This window comes from Micromys minutus (assembly GCF_963924665.1).
Source record: "Micromys minutus genome assembly, chromosome: 32".
Lineage (NCBI taxonomy): Eukaryota > Metazoa > Chordata > Mammalia > Rodentia > Muridae > Micromys > Micromys minutus.
In genome coordinates this window covers 1,858,191-1,878,090 of record NC_137967.1, presented here as the reverse complement: position 1 = coordinate 1,878,090, position 19,900 = coordinate 1,858,191, and the positions used below count along the sequence as shown (strand labels likewise).

The 19,900-nt window shown below is 43.3% G+C and overlaps 1 protein-coding gene across 1 annotated transcript in view; it reads left to right on the top strand.

Moving 5' to 3' along the window:
• Positions 1-19,900, top strand: part of PRMT3 (protein arginine methyltransferase 3) — an 81,017-nt gene that overhangs the window by 49,562 nt on the left and 11,555 nt on the right. The window contains exons 14-15 of the mRNA XM_080909154.1: positions 17,578-17,628; positions 17,820-17,907. Of these exons, the coding sequence (XP_080765280.1) occupies positions 17,578-17,628; positions 17,820-17,907 (139 nt within the window). The remainder of the gene's footprint in view (positions 1-17,577; positions 17,629-17,819; positions 17,908-19,900) is intronic.

Below are 19,900 nucleotides of genomic sequence, written 5' to 3'. Positions count from 1 at the left end.
TGGCATCTTTGGGCACCCACTCACACTTGACATACTCATATATGTACAAATGCGAAACACAGATACACACACATAAATAAAAACAAATTTTAAGTGAAAAAAGTATGGTAGTTACTATATAGTAGAATAAGACCAGGTTGGCAGTTTGCTGTCCTGACAGTCTGACCAGCATCTGTGGAAGGGACACCGAGGCAGAGTGTGCAGGGGGGGTGTGTGTCACTAGGGTGAGGTTACATCCAGAGAGAAGTCCCCACCAGGATTGGACTGTTGAAGAGTTGGTAGGCAGGGCAAGTGGGGAAGCTTTAAAGTGCTCCCTGAAGGCTGTGCTCGACTTGACTTCCCTGTTTCTCCCTCTTGCTCTCTCTTTTTCGCTTGAGTCAGGGTCTTACTAAGAGCCCAGGCTGGCTGTGAACTTACAGTGGTCCTGTGTTACCTCTCAAGTACCAGAGTGCAGGAGTGTGGAGCAAGTTTTCACTGAGCAGGTAATAAGCCTGTTACTTATAAATAGGCTCTAAAAGACCTAAACAAAGGTCTGTCGCTAACATCTGTCTTGGAAGAGCTTGTGAGATGTGGAGAACGGAATGGTGAAGATCTTTCCTTGTGGCAGTGAGATGTGGTTTGGGCCCTGGGGTCTGAGTACCGCTAGGAAGCACACAATTCCATCCGGTGCCCGACAGCGACAGTGAGCTTTTCCAGATTTCCCAAGAGACCCAGGTCTGCGTCCTCAGCTCAGAAGCCACTGTTGGTCTGTTCCTATGTGATACAGAAAAAAACCACTCTGAAAATAGTTTGTACTTAGCATCTAGGGTTCCTTTTTAGTTTTTCATTAGTTATTTCAGACATATATAATATGTCATTCATATATTAATTCATTTTCTGAAGAGGTTGTCCTTTTAAGACATACTTAGTGTTTATTAAATGTCCAAACAAAACCATTCTTGTTTCTTATTCAGTTGGTTTCTTACTCCAGGATCCAGAGTTAAGTTCAAGGTCATCGTTACTGGCATCACCCTCTGCTTCCCATAAATGACTAGTTCTTTTCCTTCTCTTAGTAGCAGTGCTGAGGGGTTCACAGCTGTAGCCTCAGAGGTGGGGCCCAGCAGGTGGGCGAGGCTGACCTGAGGAAGTGTTAACTGGATTCTCCTCAGCTGTGGTCTTAAAGAACCTGATTGGTCAGTTTGTCTAGGCAGAAGTGAAGGTCTTCCGAAGGTCATCAGAAAGTGTCTGCTAGAAATCCACCTCCATATCTAGGGTTTTAATTAAATGGTTAAAAGCAATCAGAGTGCCTGAAGCAGGATAAGCGGAGCTAAAGATCCTGTTGCCGCCTAGTTTAGTTCTCCACGGAGAGCCTATGAAGTAGCTGGAAGCTATTTTCAGAGTACGAGCTTTGACCTTGGCACGGAGTCAAGACAAGCCTTCAAGCTGCTTTGCCTTTTAAAGCAAATAACACTGCTAAGAGACTAAACTTTAAAATATTTACAATCAAACCTCAGTGATTCCATACTCAGAGTACTTTATTTTGTTTTATTTTTTAATCAAGCTTTACATTTTTCTAATGGCTTAAGGAAGGAGCCCTTTTCTTTTCCCTTGTTCTTCACATCTTCTTTCAGGGCACTTGACAAATCTGATGGTGGTAACCAGCTGATTTCAAACTTCTTCCTCAGTAGTAAATCAGCACTTGGCACTCCATAGTATAGGATGACCTAAGTTTGACCTTGCAAAGCTAATCAGCAAAACAAACTAATTATTAAAACACATCTGTGCTGCTTAGAAATGGTCAGATTTGTCTTAAACTTGCGTCACAGATTTCAGTGAGACAGCTGGTAGATGGTGTAATGTGCTGCCTTAAGGAATGCTTATGTTGTAAGAAGAGGTTCTCACGGACTCCTTTGCTGCAGTTAGGTCTCCTTGTCAGGATGACCATGCCGTCCATCTAGACTGAGCCTGATACTGGTTTCTGCTCCTCCTGTGTTCCTGTCATCTGTTCCCAGCATCATTCTGAGGTACTGACCTGTACTAAGAGCTGGAGGCATCGGGTGTGTAGTGAGCTGGACAGGTAGTTCTATGCTCACAGGACTGGAAGAGCCAGATAGGGAATTTACACCATGAGTATTAGAAAACACCAAAGAATTACTGAGAATTTGGTAGAATGTGGTAAGGGCAACTGTCATTACCAGACATGTCCTGTTTAGAGAGGCATGTTGTGAGGCACTTGCTTCAAAATAGTTAAGCACAGAATGGAAAAGGGTGTATATAGAAGTAACTTGACAAATGCTAGTTGATGTTGGGTGCCAGTTGCCAGAAGGTTCTATAGTGGTACTTGTATTTGAAAATGTCTATAGCAGAGTGTTCTCAAGTGTCCCATTGTGTCGTGCTGGGTAGCATTCTAAGAAGCGTGGATGACAAAACAAAGGCAGGGAGAAAGCTGTTTGTGTTTTCACTTGTCTTATGATGTTTATCTACTTTCCCATGACATCAGAGAACAACTGTAAAAGTCGACTTTCTCCTTCACCATGAGGTTTATGACTCGTCATCAGTTCTAACCGAAAACACCTTTACCCACTGAGCTATCTCACCATATAGTGGTAGAAAGGCCTATTTCTATAAAGTCATCAACGTCTGCAGCTGTAAAAGTTGCCTAAGTCACAGCAGTAGTGCGTTCCTATGCATGTGTAAGAATATTTATTGCAGCCTTGTTGCCTCAGACTGGAGACAGCCCAGGCACTTGAGAACTCAGGGTAAATAAGTGTAATGAGAACTTAATGAGGAGAATAGGTGTGCCCAAAGCACGAATGAGTCTGGTGAGGGTGGAGTTCACTTCAGAACGGGGAACACCAAGGAGAAAGCCTCATTCTGTATGTTTTTGGTTAAATTAACATGGTTTTTAACACCAAGGGACTGGTGGAAGGAAGATGGGAGAGAAGTTCCCCATCAGGGGTAGGTCTGTGTCTCCAGTGTACATTATACACATGTATGGAAATGCCCAACCCCATTAATGTGTTAATTATTTTTTATTCACTTTACATTCCCGAACACTTTCCTGCTTCCTGGTCCACCCTTTTCACAATCCCTCTCCCCCATCTTCCCTTTCCTTCTCTGAGAGAGTGGAAGTCCCACTTGCATTTCCCACACCCTGGCATATTAAGTCTCTGCAGGGCTATTTGACACCAGACAAGACAGCCAGGTTAGAGGAGTGGATTCCACAACAGCTTTAGGGATAGTTCCTGCCTCAGTTGTTCAGGACCCACATAAAGTCCAAGCTGAACATCTGCTATCTATGTGCAGGGGGACCTAGCTCCACCCTGTGTATATGTTCTTTGGCTGGAAGTTTGGTCTCTGAGAGCCCCAGTGTTCCAGATTAGGGAACATTGACCCTGTTGATCTTCCTATGGAGTTCCAATCTCCTTCAGGGTCTCAATCCTGCCCCCAACTCTTCCCTAAAAAATCCTCAAGCTCCACCCACTGTTTGGCTGTGGATCTCTGCATCTGTCTGAGTCAGCTACTAGGTGGAGCCTCTCAGAGAACAGCCATACTAGGCTCCTGTCTGCAAGCATAACAGAGTATCAGTAATGTCAGGAGCTGGTTATTGGTTGGCCTCAGTCTCTGCTCCATACCCAGTCACTGCATTTCCTGTAGGCAGGATAAATTTTGGGTCCAAAGTTTTGTGGGTAGGTTGATGTTCCTATGGCTTTACTGGGGTTCCTGCCTGGCTACAGGAAGTGACATCTTCAGGTTCCATATCCACCCTCACTCCCTGCTTCAAGTCACAGCTAAGGCTACTCCCATTGATTCTTGGGAGTCTCCTCTACCCCATGTATCTGGTATGTCCTCAAGATGACCCCCACCTCCCACACCCCCACGAGCTGCAGATTTCCTCTCATTCTCATAACCATCTAGTCATCTCCTCTGTCTGTCCCCACACCTGATCCTGAAATGTCCCCCATTCCCCTCCCTATTTCCCTCTCCCTCCATCTGCCTCCTAAGACTATTTTATTCCCACCTCCAAAGTGAGATTCAAGCGTCCTTGTCTAGGCCTTCCTTGTTTAGCTTCTTTGGGGTCTGTAGAATGTAGCGTGGGTCTCCTGTATTTCATGGCTAATATCCACTTATAAGTTTTATGAGTACATACCATGCATGTCCTTTGGGGACTGTGTTACCTCACTCAGGATGATATTCTTAAGTTCCATCCATCTGCCTGAAATTTCATGATGCCTTTGTTCTTAGTAGCTGAATACTATTCCATTGTGTAGGTGTACTGCATTTTCTTCATTCATTCTTCAGTTGAGGGACATTTGTTTGTTCCTAGTTTTGGGCTATTAGGAATGAAGCTGCTATGAACATAGTTGAACAAGTGTCTCTGTGGTGTAGTGGAGCATCTTTTGGGTATATGCCCAGGTGTGGTGGTATAGCTGGGTCTAGAGGTAAAGCTATTCCCAGTTTTCTGAGAATTGGTTTCCAAGGTAGTTGTACGAGTTTGTACTCTCACCAGCAATGGAGGAGTGTTCTTCTTGCTCCACATCCTCACCAGCATCTGCTGTCACCTGAGTTTTTGATCTTAGTCATTTTGGCAGGTGTAATGTGGAATCTCAGAGTTCTTTTGATTTGAATTTCTCTAATGACTAAGTATTTTGAACTTTTAAGTTTTCCTTGGGCTGTATGGTTTCAGATCATAGGTTTGGTGAAGGTAGGCTGAAAGCTGATAGGAGAATGGAAGTCCAGTGGGATAGCAGGCTGCTCAGGGAAGCTGGGGGTGCCCCAGAGGATTCAGTGGGCAGGGAAGATGAGTGTGTTTTTCACCTATGCTGCTTCCTAAGGTTTGGGGGCTCTGAAAAGTTCTTATTGGAAGTCTATTTAGGCAGCTCTGTGTGTAAATATAATGCAATCACTGAACATTCAAGTAAGCAGAGTCCCCAGGGACAGGAACTACCGAAGTGTAGATGGTTTCTCTGCCCCAAGCAAGTCTAGCCAGTGACCATTTTACCATTCCTTCCCCCACATGCTTCTGTATCACAGGGTCTTGCTAAACTGTACTTACTGTCTTCATAAGGAGCCAGGAGTGTGGTGCCTGACTCTGACACTCCAGCACCCAGCATGGTGTTAGAGTTCCTCACTCCATCTGCAGTTCCCACTGTTCAAGCCACTCAGTGCATCTCTGCCTTACAGTTTCTCCTGTAATAAACAGATCTTCATTTTCCTGCATGTGTTAACTCTGACGTGTGTCCTCTTTGACTAGAATGATGAAGGAATAGCCCATAGCATTCAAGTCACTGTTTACATATCAGCAGAGAGAATGCAAAGGTCCACAAGACAGGCAGAGGTCTTCTGAAGGTCACATTTGCAGACTGAGGAACTGTACTATTAGAGACATCACAGCCTTGTTTGCTCTAAACAGCCTGCATGTTGAAAGCTGCTACTTTGACTCTAGGTGACAGTGTCAGAGTATTCAGAGTCCAAACACAGCCTAAGGGTGGAGTATTTACTAAACAGTCAATAGTCGCAGGCTCCATCTTAATATGTCAGAAAGGCCTCTGCCCTGCCTCATCCCCCGACACCTGTGAGCAGTGCTAGATTGTGAGTTTGGGCAGGTGTTTTCCTCTTTGATAGAGGCTCTTATCCCTGGAGTGATGACCTATGGGAAAATCATCTTACCCATTCAGATCTTCCAGACAGAAACGGTTGTGAATATCGGCCCTCAAATCTGCCAGTGCTATAGCAAGCCTGCTGTTGTCAGGCTTCACATATGAATGAGGGTCTTAGTCTTCATGGAAAGGTGAGTCAAGAATCGAAAACTACATTTCTGTTGAGGAAACCAGATAAGTCACAGTGTAGTTTATAATGCTTACAGAAGTGAGTCAGTCCATCTTTCTCACAAAGGAGCTAGAGTAACACTGTGATTCTGAGCAGACCTTAGCTTTACCTATTTTTGGCCCATTTTCTCTGAGCTTCCATTTTGGACATGGTCATGATATCACTAACCCCCTCCCAAGGCACTGTTGATATAACACATGCACACATTCTGCTGTGTCTGGCACATGATAATGCTCAGTTTGTCACCCAGTTGTTCCCTTACACTCTCCTGTGGGCTGTATTTACTGGTCTTTAACAGGCTCTCGCTGATGCCCAAGCAACTGCAGTTCACTAAGACTAGTCTCTAACCCATGACTCTCTTGCCTCAACCCTGCAGGTGCTGAGCTTATGGTTCTGTGCCATCTCATGCAGCTATACTGTGTTTGCAGAGAAGGATTTTTGATGTTTATTTCATTTTTAACACATCAATTTGCTTATAGGGATTTAGGCCTTTGTGACCTTATGGATGGCATTTATAATAGTCCATCTGGATTAAAAGTCATAAAAAATTTGCCCTTAAGTACAAGAGACTGGTCTTTGTAGGCAAAGGTATATAATGAAAATCCTAAACCCAGAATGAATGGTGAGGAGGCAAAGGCGGATGGATCTCTGTGGGTTCAAGGCCAGCCTGGTCTACATAGTAAGACCTCTCTAAAAGGAGATGGGGTGGGGAGGGAGGGGAAAGAAAGCAAGTCCTGTGCCTGTCATCTGTCTGGATATCTTTGGAACTTGATCATCTGCCCCCAGGAGCTTTAGTGGAGTCTCTTTGAAGACCTGTGACAATCCATATCCACCTCCTTTCTGTAATGCTTTAGATGTTGGATATGGTGGTGGCGCTCATCCAGAGTTTGGCTGTGAGGTACAGGATGGCCTGCAAACTGGCCTCATGCAATCTCCTTGCCTCCGCCTCCTGGACAGGAACCACAGGCAGGTACCATGATACTTGGCTTGCTTTGGTTCTAAGCTCAACCTTCTGCTTGGTAAGTTATGTTGTTCCAACAAAATATTCCCTACCATGATCATATTTTTTTCCATTTGAGAAGCTAAATATGGAATGTGGGTTCTCACATGGATAGTGTTTGGACCACATTGAAGAGCAACATGAAAAATGTAAGTCACAAAAAACTGCTGCTGTAGAAGGAGCAGGAGATGGAGGCCTAGAGTAGCCGTGAGCTGCAAGACTGAACAGAAACACAGGCAGAGCATTCATTCAGGGCAGCTCCCTTCAAACAGCGTGTGCTGAGTACTGACACTCCATATTGGGACTTGTGCTGCAAGGGAAAACGCAGCCTCTGTCCCCAAGATGTTCCTTCAGGAGATGCCACACACATTGTGTTCTATAATGCAAATTAATAATGGGCTCATAAAAATAATGTGCCACTGGTGGCTGGCACATGCATGCTAATTGTCCTTATGTAAGACCTTGGTAATTCTGCAGGCATGATGTTTGTTGTGGTGACCATGCACAATGAGTCTTTGGTCCGAACATCAGAGATTATTCTATGAATTAGTTTGTATTCACATTGGTTTTAAGTTCAGAGATACAAAGTTATATGAAACACAAAGCTGTTTTTTTTTTCTTCCCACATGCTGGGAAGACCTGAGCATACCTGTTCATTAGTGATGGCTAGGCTACAGTTAATGAGCCACAACGAAACTGCCGTGGCCCCTGAGCATGCCAGGCTGTAGCACATCATAACGTCTTATCTGCACAGTTACTCAGCATTTCCCAGTGGTAGAGTTTAGGCAGCTCAGGGTACAGCTGAGCACAGGAGTCTCTGCTGTCCCTACAATTGAACAAAACAGCACGTGAGTATGGTGAGTGCCTCTGCAGGGACCAGGGACAGTCAGTGTGGACCACTGTCTACACTGAGAGAAGGCTATGCAGGCAGAGACAATAACATATGAGGACTTAGTGTAGAGACGGGATACAAGTAGAAGCCTTAAGTGGGGAAAAGCAGTGCAGTGAGGAATCTCTCTCTTGTGCAGGGACTATAAACAGAAGGCCCACTTTCTGAGAACTGCACGAAAGGGGGGAGTCTGAAATGTGTATATTGCAGGATTTTATATATGTATTAGTGTTTCACTAGACTATTCAAGATGTACAACGAAAAAGTCCGCAGAGGGACCGGGGATGTGGCTCAGTTGGTAGAGTGCCTGCCTAGCACACAAGGAGGCCAGGTTCCATCCCCACTGCACTGCATAAACCAAGCTGTAACTCTGACACTGGGAGGTGGAGACAGAAGAATCAGAAATGCAGAGTCATCCTCGACTACACAGTGAGTCTGAAGACAGCCTACAGTAGGTGGGATGAAAACAGGGGTGATGGGGAGAAGAGAAGACTCGAAAAAGTCAGACTGAGCTGTTTCTGCCCTGCAGCCGAGCAGCTTCATGTTGCCCTTTGGTAGCCGTGGTGCTTGTCTTCCTAAGGCTTTGTGATGGGGATGCTGAAAGACTGACAGAACAGAGCAGAGCAGAGACCAGAGACTGCGACTGCAGCCAGCGTCTGACCCTGACTGATCCAGGGGATCTGGATCCCCAGAGTACACAACAACAGCGCTGAGTCGCTAGTCCCCCCACCTCGCACATCTGAGATGAACGTAAAGACCTTTCTAGAACATTGCTCTTAGACACCTAAAATGATTTCTACTGGCATTTTTTTTTTTAATTCAGTGTATAGAACATAATCTAAAGTAGTCAGCAATTTAAAAACATAGAAGACAGTGTGGGCCAAGAATCAGATGACACAGCAGGGGCTAAGCTCTGTCTGCCACAGGTACTAGTTTGTCCACATAGACATGAAATCAGCTAGACTTGGCATGTTAAGGAGAAAAGGGTTTGAAACATGTTTAAGAATAAGGTACCCAATGTGAAAAAGAACCAAGCATCCTACAGCTCAGTAGAGTGCAAGTTAGCAGACCTGCATACAGCAGTGTTAAAGGATCTGTGAGCTGGGCTTTACGCCAGAAGAAAATAACCCGAGATACAAGGACAAGACATGTCCTTGCTACATTCCCTTTTATTCTCCTTACAACTTTATTTTAAAAAAGGAGATAAATGTACAGATTTTTAAAGGCATTTTGGCATAAAACTATATGAATATATTTTTTGTCGGTACTTTATTTTTTTAAAGGTTTGATAGTATGCATTGAAATCTTCCTAGTTACAGTAAGCATAAAGTACATGTAAAACAAAACGTAACATGGAAATAGTCAAAGTTTTCTTGGTGTGTATACATTAAACATATGATTTTTAAATACCAAAAGTTTCCACCAGGCTGTCTTCTTAGCTCTTGAGTTATTAATGATTTAAGGTGTAGGTGTACCCCACTCTGAGAGGGTGCTATACACTTATTGGTTTTTTTATTTTGTTTTCTAAGAAGGACTGAGGCTTCCACTTTTTGGCCTTTTTTTTTTTTTTTTTTGAGCTTCATATGGTCAATGTGTTGTTTCTTGGGTATTCAGATCTTTCTGGGGCTAGTATCCAAATATCAGTGACTGCATATTATGTCTGTTCTTTTGTGACTGGGTTATCTCACTCAGGATGATATTCTCTAGATGCAGCCATTTTCTTAAGAATTTCATAAAGTCATTCTTTCTGATAGCTGAGTAGTACTCCATTGTGTAAATATACTACAATTTCTGTATCTTTTCATCTACTGAAGGACATCTGGGTTCTTTCCAGCTTCTGGCTATTATAAATAAGGCTGCTATGAACATGGTGGAGCATGTGTCCTTATTGTTTGTTGGAGCATCTTTGGGGTATATGCCCAGAAGTGGAATAACTGAGTCTTCAGATAACTATGTCCAATTTTCTGAGGAACCGCCAGACTGATTTCCAGAGTGGTTGTACCAGCTTTCAACCCCACCAACAGTGGAGGAGTGTTCCTCTTTCTCCACATCCTCTCCAGCATCTGCTAGCATCTGAGTTTTTGATCTTAGCCATTCTGACTGGTGTGAGGTGGAATCTTAGGGTTATTTTGATTTGCATTTCCCTGATGACTAGGGATGTCAAGCATTTCCTTAGGTGCTTCTCAGCCATTCTATATTCCTCAATTGAGAATTCTTTGTTTAGCTCTCTATCCCATTTTTTAATAGGATTGTTTGATTCTCTGGGGTCTAACTTATATATATTGTATATATATTGTATATTGTATATATACTGTATATATTGGATATTAGACCTCTATCAGATGTGGGATTGGTAAAGACTTGCTGCCATTCCTATTGTTATGATGAAAGAACCCTGGAAACGCCCAAGGGAAGAAGGGGTTATTGTGTCTCACAGTTGATGGTACCACCATGCTAACTGTGCAGTGAGCTTTCAAGCCAACTACAGCTGTGAAATTCATTTTCACATTAAGAAACAGAAAACAGCAGGGTGTGGTGGCACACGCCTTTAATCCTGCACCTGGAAAGCAGAGGCAGGTGGGTCTCTAGGTTAGAGGCCAGGCTATTCCACAGAGTGAATTCCAGGTCAACCACAGCTATGAGTGAGCATTAAAATGCAGGAAGAATGAGTAACAAACAGATAAATCCAGGGAATGATGGAGAAAGCCAGGGGCAGTGCATACCTGTAACCTCAGAGGATCCAAAGTTCTTGGCTATCCTGAGCTACAGGGGATTCTGTCTCAGAGAATGGAGAAATGGTACAGTGCAGATAAAACCTACAGGCAGTGATGAGGATGAAGGAAGCAGCAGGGATGCCCACCCAGAGTGTGCCAGCCTCCGGTGTCGGTGTAAATAAGGTGCTGCATTACCGAGAAACCTCACAGCTTTCAGAGGGTCTGCTGGCACAGGCTGAGGAAATTCCTTACACTAGTCCCCATCTGACGTCTTTCCGTCTAAGGTTTCGGTCAACATAGGAGTAACAGAAAATGAGTACAGCACAGAAGCCATTCTGAGAAGCCATGTCACGTGCATTTTATAATAGCAGCACAGACAAGCTCAGGGAAAAGTAGACACAAAAGACCAAATGATTTATGGTCCTATTTCTGTAAAGTGTGTGCTAGAGAAGCCAGCCTGCACTTGGAAAGTAGGGTAGTGGTTTCTTTTGGCGCAGGGATGCCTAGGGCTGGCTCCATGTGCAAGGACATCTACCAGGATGCTGACATTTTGGGTTGTTTTTTTTTTTTTTTTTTTTTTTTTTGAGACAGTCTCATTTGTTGCCTTAGCTGGTCTGGTACCCACTATACAGAACAGGCAACCCAGTAACTTACAGAGACCCACCTGCCTAGGCTTCCCAGGTGCAGGATTAAAGGCGTGTGCCACCACACACGGTTGTTTTCTGTTTCTTAATTTGAAAATGAATTTCACAACTGTAGTTGGCTTGAAAGCTCGCTGCATTGTGCACTTAAGTTCGTTTTTCTGCAAACACATACTACTGGGCATGGGTGACACAATCCTAAAACCTGTAAGATGGAGGTAGCAGGATCAGGAAGTTAGTGATCTCAGTCTGTGCTGAGATCCTGTTTCCAAAGAACCAAATAGCAATAGTATTTTTAAAGGTAAGTAATAATTTTAAAGGTAAAGATGGCTCTATAAAACAATAGTTTTTGTTTAGAGGCCAAAAGACTGTCTCCAATTAGGTGTGTTTAGGTTACAGATTACAGGTATTGTGTTTAGGTTAGCTAGTTATATGTGCCTTTAGATCTGCTCGGGAGACTGGAACAGGAGGACTGGAGCCCACATAGCCAGAGGGTTTTCCCCACAAAGCAACTCTAGACTGTGAAGAGATGATTCGATTTCCTAAAGTCATGTTAATAAGCAGTTTGAAATCAGAAGGATATGATCTAACCCTGAAAAGGCCTTCTAGCCATTGTCTGAAGATAAGTTAGTATTGTAGTGCGTTTTTGCACAAAGGGTCTTGTAGGCTTTCTGTGTGCTTTGCTGCCTTCCATGTTGTTCCGTCCATTTCTAAACACCGCTCAGTCTGGCACTGCCCCTCGGGAGCTGCACGGCATTTAGCATGCATTGTCCCCTAGAGGGACCACTACAGCAAACAGAGATGCAAATCCACTCTTGGGATAAAATAGAAATTAATTGAAGAAGAAGGAGTCTATAATTTAAAGCATAGTTAGCTTGGGGAGGAAACTGTAGCTCTCACATTCGCTGGTCTCTGTGCCAGCCGCCACAGCTCCAGTGCCTGCTCAGCCACCGTGTCACCGAGTTTGTGTTCTCGTGTGTTTATGTATTACAATATAAGCTCTGACACCTCCCCCTGCATCATCTGCTGCTGGCTTCAGACCCTTCATCTGTTGGCGTTTAAATTCAGTGTTGAGATTTCGAAGGAAATACTCCACGGCAGATGAATTGTGCTTTTGCTGCAGAGATCCTGCTGCATGGATTACAAGCTCTGCTCCTCTGTGCTTGAATAAACTCCATCAAAAGCACATTATCCCCCCACGTCTGTGGCCAGCTGCCTAATTGTATCTGCTGTAACCACACGCTGGTGGAACATGATACCAAAGAGGAACAGAAATGATGAATTACCCCCTGCAGGTGATAGTGATCATGATGATTTTTAATTTCCTTTTTTCTCATACAGTCTAGACTGACTTCATTTCATTGGCTGCTGTCTTCTTCCCTGAGCACATGGGTATACCTTTGTAAAAAGACCCACCGCACTGACACACATGAAAAAGTCATTTGTTTAATTCTAAGTCATTATTCTTCAAATGTATGAGTGTAAAAAGAACGGTTTACTCTTATGCATATAAAGTAAGCAAAAAAAAATGTGGCTTAAAACGTTTTTTCATTTTTTTTTTGTTTTTTTTTTTTTGTTTTTTTTTTTTTTTAATGAGTCTGTTTATAACTCTCTGACACCCATGAGGAGCTCCCTCTGAAACATTGTTCTAGTGCTCAGGAACATGCTGCACTATAAGGCCACACACTGGCTTTACTTCCCCACATGCCTCAAATGTCAGACTCAAGAGTCTGGTCATGTCAAGAGTAGTCACCTGTCCTAGAATCACTGTTGGTCGGTCTTTCCTCTTGTGCTGTCACCCTTCCCATCTCACTTCTCACTGTGGTAGGTATTGGTGGCTACCCGTTCTCCCTCAGCCTCACAGCTTAAAGTTTTCAGACTGATAGAACACAGAGGCAGCACATGATTTAATTACGACCCTGACTTTGTAGAATAGTCAGCTGCCTTTGATGCTTGATTTTCACAGCTCTTCCTCCCGGGCTGTCCGCAGTGCTGCTGCTGACAAAATATCTGTGTGCCTGCCTTCTGAGCCACCATGTGCTTGCGAAGCCTGCCCAAGTCATTTACTACTGTTACCTAAAAGTCATGTTTCCAGTGCTCTGTGGTGGTGGTGGATTCTTGTGTTTGAGTGACTTCCAAGGGAAGAATATAGTTCATTGATTTAGCGCCCGGAGCCAGGTGTACTGATGGGTGCCTTTAACTCCAGCACTTCAGCAGCAAAGGCTGGTGGACCTCTGACTTTGAGGCCAACCTGGTCTACAGAGAGTGTTCCAGACAAGCCAGGGCTACACAGAGAATCCCTATCTGAGAGAGATAGAGAGAGGGGAGGGAGGGATTAGCACTTGAGGCCCTAAGACATGCCATGGTGATGGCAAGAGGATGGTGGGACTGTAATCGAAAAGCAGGTTCTAGACAGAACAGGTTTGTTCTCAGACCAGCTGGCATTTGATTGAAAGCAGCAATCTGCCCAAATGGCTCTGCAGAAATACAAGGTCCAGCCATAGTTCAGCTGGCTTCCACAACTGCACTTTAGGTTGAGTCTTTTCTGCCTCTAGAATCACATCTTTAGTAATCCCGCTCAGTGCCTGAAACCCTGGACAGTACCCAAACCGACATATCCCATGCACTGCCGTAAAGTAACGCACATCCAAAGCATAATGAAAGGGCAACAGCAATGGCGAGGACCACGGTAATGCTATAGGAGGTTACTTTACGTTCGCGTATTTCTACCTTGTTTTATTGTTTTTAGACTACAGCTGACCTTGAGTAACTGAAAACAAACAGATAAATTAATAAAATATGATAAGGACAGATTACTAAATAGCCAATAAGAAGGGAGACTAATGGCATTCTAGATCTTGCTGTATTTAAGAACAAAATACAGTCCCAGCTCTTGGACTGAGTTATGAGGAACATATATTCAGGGCCACCCTGTGCTGCATAATGAGACCCCGTCTCAAACTAGAGCCCAGAAACTCCCCCTCTGGCTTTCCACAGCCTGTGTGTTCTGTATTTACAGTCCTGGGAAAGCGCACTGCAGAGCAGGCTGTCTGCAGATACTGTTCATCTTTTTCTAAGTCCTCTCGCGTCTTTGTGGTCTCAGCATCCAGCTGCTACTGAGAAACAAGTCTGACTGGGGAAGCAGAGACAGATGTAGTTTCCAGAAAGCAGAGCAGGTCAAGAGGCTTCCAAATGCTGGTTAGCAAAACAACATAAATACTTCTTTCTTCTTTGTTTTTATTATCCAGACTCATCAGTATTTCCTTTACTGTTTATGGTGGGGTAGGCGGATTAGCTTCATCTTTATTATTATTATTATTATTATTATCATTATTATTATCATTATTATTATCATTATCATTATCATTATTTTAGCTAAAATTCATAGACAGCTGTCTGGGGTTATGGACAGTTCTAAGGTACCTTTGTACTTTCAGATCCCTCCCTAGATGAGCATTCTGACATTACTGCAGCTGTCCTGCCAGGTGATTGATTGGCAGTCTGATTTTCTCAGAAGCAGAGTTAGAGAAATGGTTTTCTTTGTGATCTTCCTCCTCCTCCTTCCCTCTACCTCCTTTCCCTTCCCTCTTTCTGCTCTCTCTCTTTGTTGGAAAATGTTATTGTGGTGGTGCGAATTGGGGGAGGACCCTCTGAGAGTACTCCCTGGGTCAGTCCATTTTCCCCTCAGCCTTTGGGGAGAGCTGAGAAACAAAGAAGGTGGTTGAAGTGTAGGTCTGTGCAGTGCTACAGGTAAAAGGAATGGTACTCACATTTACCTATTTCCTATGGCTGGTGTTTCTTTTAGAAATGTCAATGCAGCAAACATGAATAATGTAAAGTTGTCACCTGTCAGCCCTGGTGAACATCTTCACAGGTGCATTGTGGTCACACATTGGCTGTGTCTGCCACCTAGTAGTGTGTTCTGATTGTTTCTCTGGTCAGTAGTTAACTAAGGAAAACATTTCCTCTGCCCACACACTGAACACCAATCTTCCCCGCACCTAGATGTCCTGTGATTTAATTTCTGAACCATTTGGCTTAGTGCAGATTCCACATGTTAAGGTCTCAGTCTGAGTAGCCTCGCATTTCAGAGATCATGGACCAGTGGTAGCTTCCCACATCCCCTGTGCCTGTGCAGCTAGACTACAGAGCTCTGCCTTTCTCGGCAGAAAGAGTAAATAGAAAGGCCACAGCCCCAGAGCTGCCTTTGTCACACAAGCATTGTGAGTTATTCTGGTACATGGATGTATCCACCAGCCTCCTACTTAAGGGTTTTTAATGAAGATTCTATTGTTGATTAGTCTCTAGCTATCAGTACTGGACTCGGCCCTTGGTTCCTCTCTCCCTTCGCAGAAGATTGTACCTGGTCTTTTTTCCTTTTCTAAATAAGCCAGCCTTAAAAACAAATAACAATAAATCATTTGATTTTTTTTTTATCAGTTTCTGTATAAGGCTAGCTGTGTTTAAGAGACAGGGGACTAAAAATGTTTGAGAACTATATAAAATGGAGCTGTGTGAGAGTTCTAGAAATCCTAGCTATGTCTCAGCCATTGTCTTAAACAGAGTGCAGGCAGCCTGATAGGGCAGAATGTGGTCAGCAAGGTAAGTGGTGGACTCAGGTTGTATCTGCTCATCACCACCCAGAAGACCTTTATTGGACTCCGTGGACCAGGCACCAGGAATATAGTCGTGAACAAGGCAAGCATCCAGGAAGACACTTAGAAAAGCAGCTAGCTACATTCATGAAGGTACCATAGGTATTTGAGACATGGATTTGCCATAGAAGCCCACTGTAGCCTCGTGACTCTCTAGGATAGTCTGCGTCTGAGAACCTCTGCTCTGTGATTCTGTTTGGCAGAAGTATCAGCAGCATTCCCATCCCCTCTTAGTGTCTAAAATGTAATGAACTTGAAGGTTAAGTATTGGATTTGCTTTGGACTCCGTGTGAATTAGCCCTCAAAGATCAATAAAATTCCACATTCTTTGCAAAAGCAACAGAGCACACAAATTGGCCTGGTGGCGATTTTTTTCAATAATCAATGTCTTGTTTTTAGAACTTTGTAAGTTTAATTTAATGCTAGTTTTGAAAACAGATTAAGTCCACCTAATTCATTATGAAGGAAAATGGAATAGCAGCATTTAAGTCTTAAAGAGACAGAGGTGGAATTACAGAGATGTCTTGGTGGTTAATAGAATGTGCTGGTCTTGCCAAGGATCCAGGTTTGGTTCCCAGCAGTAGCATACCCCTGTAACTCCAGCTGAGGGGATCTGTGCCCTCTTCTGGTTGCCACAGACGTCAGGCACAGGTACTGAGATGACCGAGGTAAGGCCATCCTGGTCTGCCTCCATTTTGTGTTTGCTTAGACAGTTCTTAGTCCTCCACCTCCTGCCCTAGCAGCACATTTGAGGTTTCCATGGCCTTGAGTGTGGTCCAGATGTATTAACCAAAGTAATTGGCAAGGTGTGTCTAAAACCACTACTATCCTGTGCAGAAATGAATATTTCTGTTACTCTTACCCTCACTGAACTTTGATGTATCTGGGTAGCTTTTTCCTTTAGAGATGCTATAGTCCTGAGTTTAGGCACCAAGAGACTTTTCATAGGCTCAAGCCCACCTTGGCCTGACCATCCATAAAAAACACTAAAACTTTTATTTGGCTTAATCGGCATGATTGTCAGTAATTATCTCATGTAAATCATTACCATATGGTCCCCATACATACGTGCAACCCTACATACATATAAAACAAACATAAATCTTTTTTCAAAGGTGAAATATATATTTACCCAAATGTGTTAGTGTTTTTCTAGAGACTTTCTTGTATTGTCCCAGTAAGCCTTCGAGTTAATTTTAATGCTTTTTGTCATATATATCAAGATATTTTCATAACATGGTTTTATTTGAGTAATGTGATTTATGCTCATTATAGTTTTGAAAATAGCATTTAAAAAATTGTACTTACTATCCCATCACAAAACTATTGTAATTTGCTTTAAAGTTGGGTGAATTAAATGAGAAAAGTAAAAATGAGTTGCATAAAAGAACACTTCTGCCGTAAACCAAGCCAAAGTGTAGCCATGTTCGTGTAGATCCAGGTTTCTGTGAGTCACGGCGTGAACTCTGACTGGTACTTCTGGCCTTTCCCAGCTCGCCTGCCCTGCTGCTATCTGATGTCTGAGAAAAGCTGGAGGCGCAACATGGCTGCCCTGGGGTCCAGTAGTATTCCGTGCTGGCCAGGCCTCTGCTCCTAGCCTCTCACCTTGAGCAGTTGGCATGAGCATTTCTCTAATAAACCATCTATTGATTGTTTGATTAGCCTTATTGCGCTGTTCTGTGGGGAAAACCCAATTATATTCTTCATTTTACTTACAACATCTTTTTCTGGAAAACTAGTGACAAGTAAGTTTGTGCGGTGTCTGCTCTGAGATAGTTTCTAGTTTGTCAAGTCTTAGGAGACTGAGTAGTTAATGACTACGTCAGGGAATTACTGCAATGGTCAATTATACTGACTTTTTTCATTACAGGCAGTTGCTGGGTACTTTGATATATATTTTGAGAAGAATTGCCACAACAGGGTAAGTATCATGAGTTATTCATAAAGATTAATTATACAGAATACTGTGTTTGATTTGTGCCTCGAGGTGTTTGATCAGAAGCATTTTGCTGTTGTAAGCAATTGCAGCTTGTATTTGATGTCGTAGATTAATGTACCATGACATTAAAGCCCATGTATTTCATCACATACTTCTGAACTTCACCAATGCAGGTTGTGTTCTCTACTGGCCCCCAGAGCACCAAAACACACTGGAAACAGACAGTATTTCTGCTGGAAAAGCCTTTTCCGGTTAAAGCAGGTAAGAAAGCAAGCACAGGCAAAACATTGCCTTCATTCTGGGGTGACCACACGTGTGTCGGTTTACTTAGAAGAACATAGCAGATGCTGAGGTTAGAGGACTCAGAGCTACCCGCTGCATGTGTTTAAAGTGTCGTAGTATTTGATTCCAAACATATTTTAAGAAAGAGCTCAGCTGCCAATAGCTGATCTTTAAGTGGACCCAATTTTATATTCTAGCATCCATATCTGGTGGCTCACAAGCATCTATAACTCCAACACCAACATTCTCTTCTGATCTTTGCAGACACCCTAAAGTCTAATTTTTACCTTCTAAAATAAATAAAGAGTATTTATATTCTTTAAACTGTATCTAATATGAACAAATAATTCATAAAGATAAGATTTATTTTGTTGTTTTATGTGTGTGTGATATTTTGTGTGGATATATGTATGTGTGCTGTGTACATACATGCCAGTGGAGATGGGAAGATGCTGTCAGAACCCCTGGAAATGGAGTTACAGGTATGGGTGCTGGGCCCAGGTCCTCTGAAGGAACATCAAGTGCACTTAGCTGCCGAGCTATCTTTTCAGCCTTCAGAACATGTCTCCCTAGTCGATAACTAGCAAGTGTAACATGCAGGTATGACTAAGAGATGTTTTCTCTCCTTAGTGACTAAACCACTGTCAGCAGTTAGCGTATGGGACTCAGTCAGTGCTTACTGTACTTCAGGCAACTTCATATAGAGTTAGAGGAAAGGAAAGGAAGCATCTGTGCAGAAGCTGGTGGCTGTCCTCTATGTGCTGTGACTTCTTCAGCTTTTCTACGTATTTTTGTGTAACTACTCACACCTGTAAGCCTCACATAATGTGTTAGTATTGGAGGATCTTTTACATACTCAGTTTCTCTCATTTTTTAATGCTTATATGCACATTACTTACCTGGCACACATTTGTTACTGTTTTTGAGACAAGGTCTCACTCTGCAACCCAGGCTGACCTCAGGCTCAGAACAATCCTTCTGTCTCAGCTTTCTGCATGCTGGGTGCACTAGCTCTTCTTGCACGTAGCTGCCATATTTACTACCCTCTTCTCTGTCATCATTCGCCTTGGTTTTCTGTTGAGAACATGTCCAGGAAAGGTTGGGAAGGGGGATCCAGACTTGAGTGTCCAGCAGGAATACAAGTTCTGTTGTGGTGGATAGGAAGTGGCTTGGGACCGTTGTTCAGACTTCGGGTTAGCAGGCTGCAAAGGGTTTGGTGTCAGAGATACTTAATGCTGCTTTTAAAACTGAGGAATCTGTGTTCCAGCGTTAGGATTCAGTGAAGCCGATGCGGCTGCATATTACCATTATGCTGATGCTAACTCTGCGTTCTTCCGCCTCCTGACACAGATGTCTTGAGTTCACTGCTGCTGCATAATGGGATGGGGTACGAATGAGGCTGCTGGGCAAAGCTGCACTTGCCAACCTCTGATTCCAGGTTTCAGTGCTATCTGTGAGAATGAGACTTTGATGGTGTCGTTTTCTCTGAAGAAAGCTGAAGCAGAGCTCTACTGACCCGAGACTAACACAAACCAGGCTCTGGAAGCAGCTTAGCTTTCATTTTTGTAGCTCCTGTTAGCCTTGCATGGGAACTTGAAGGAATTGTAGCCAACCTGACATCTTAGCACAGGACTTGTCATATGTTTTAGACTTGCAGGAGGTCGAAGCAGCCTTTAAGCTTGCTCCTTCAGATCCTCTCTTCTACTTGCAACACAACACTTGATAGCTGATAAGGATTTGAAAGTCTACTCCATTAATATTTAAAAAAAGAAAGAAAGTCTGCCTCCTCTTCCAATAATTCCAAGATGACTGCCCCATGCTTTACCTCTGGGCTTTTTCTGATGTCATGAAGCTGGAATGTAAATGTAAATAACGGTGTCTTGTAAACCCCACCAATTCAATACTTTATTGTCCCCTGCTATGGTAATAAATAGAGGGTAGGACTTAGTAGGGTAGAGGTCTACAAGGACTA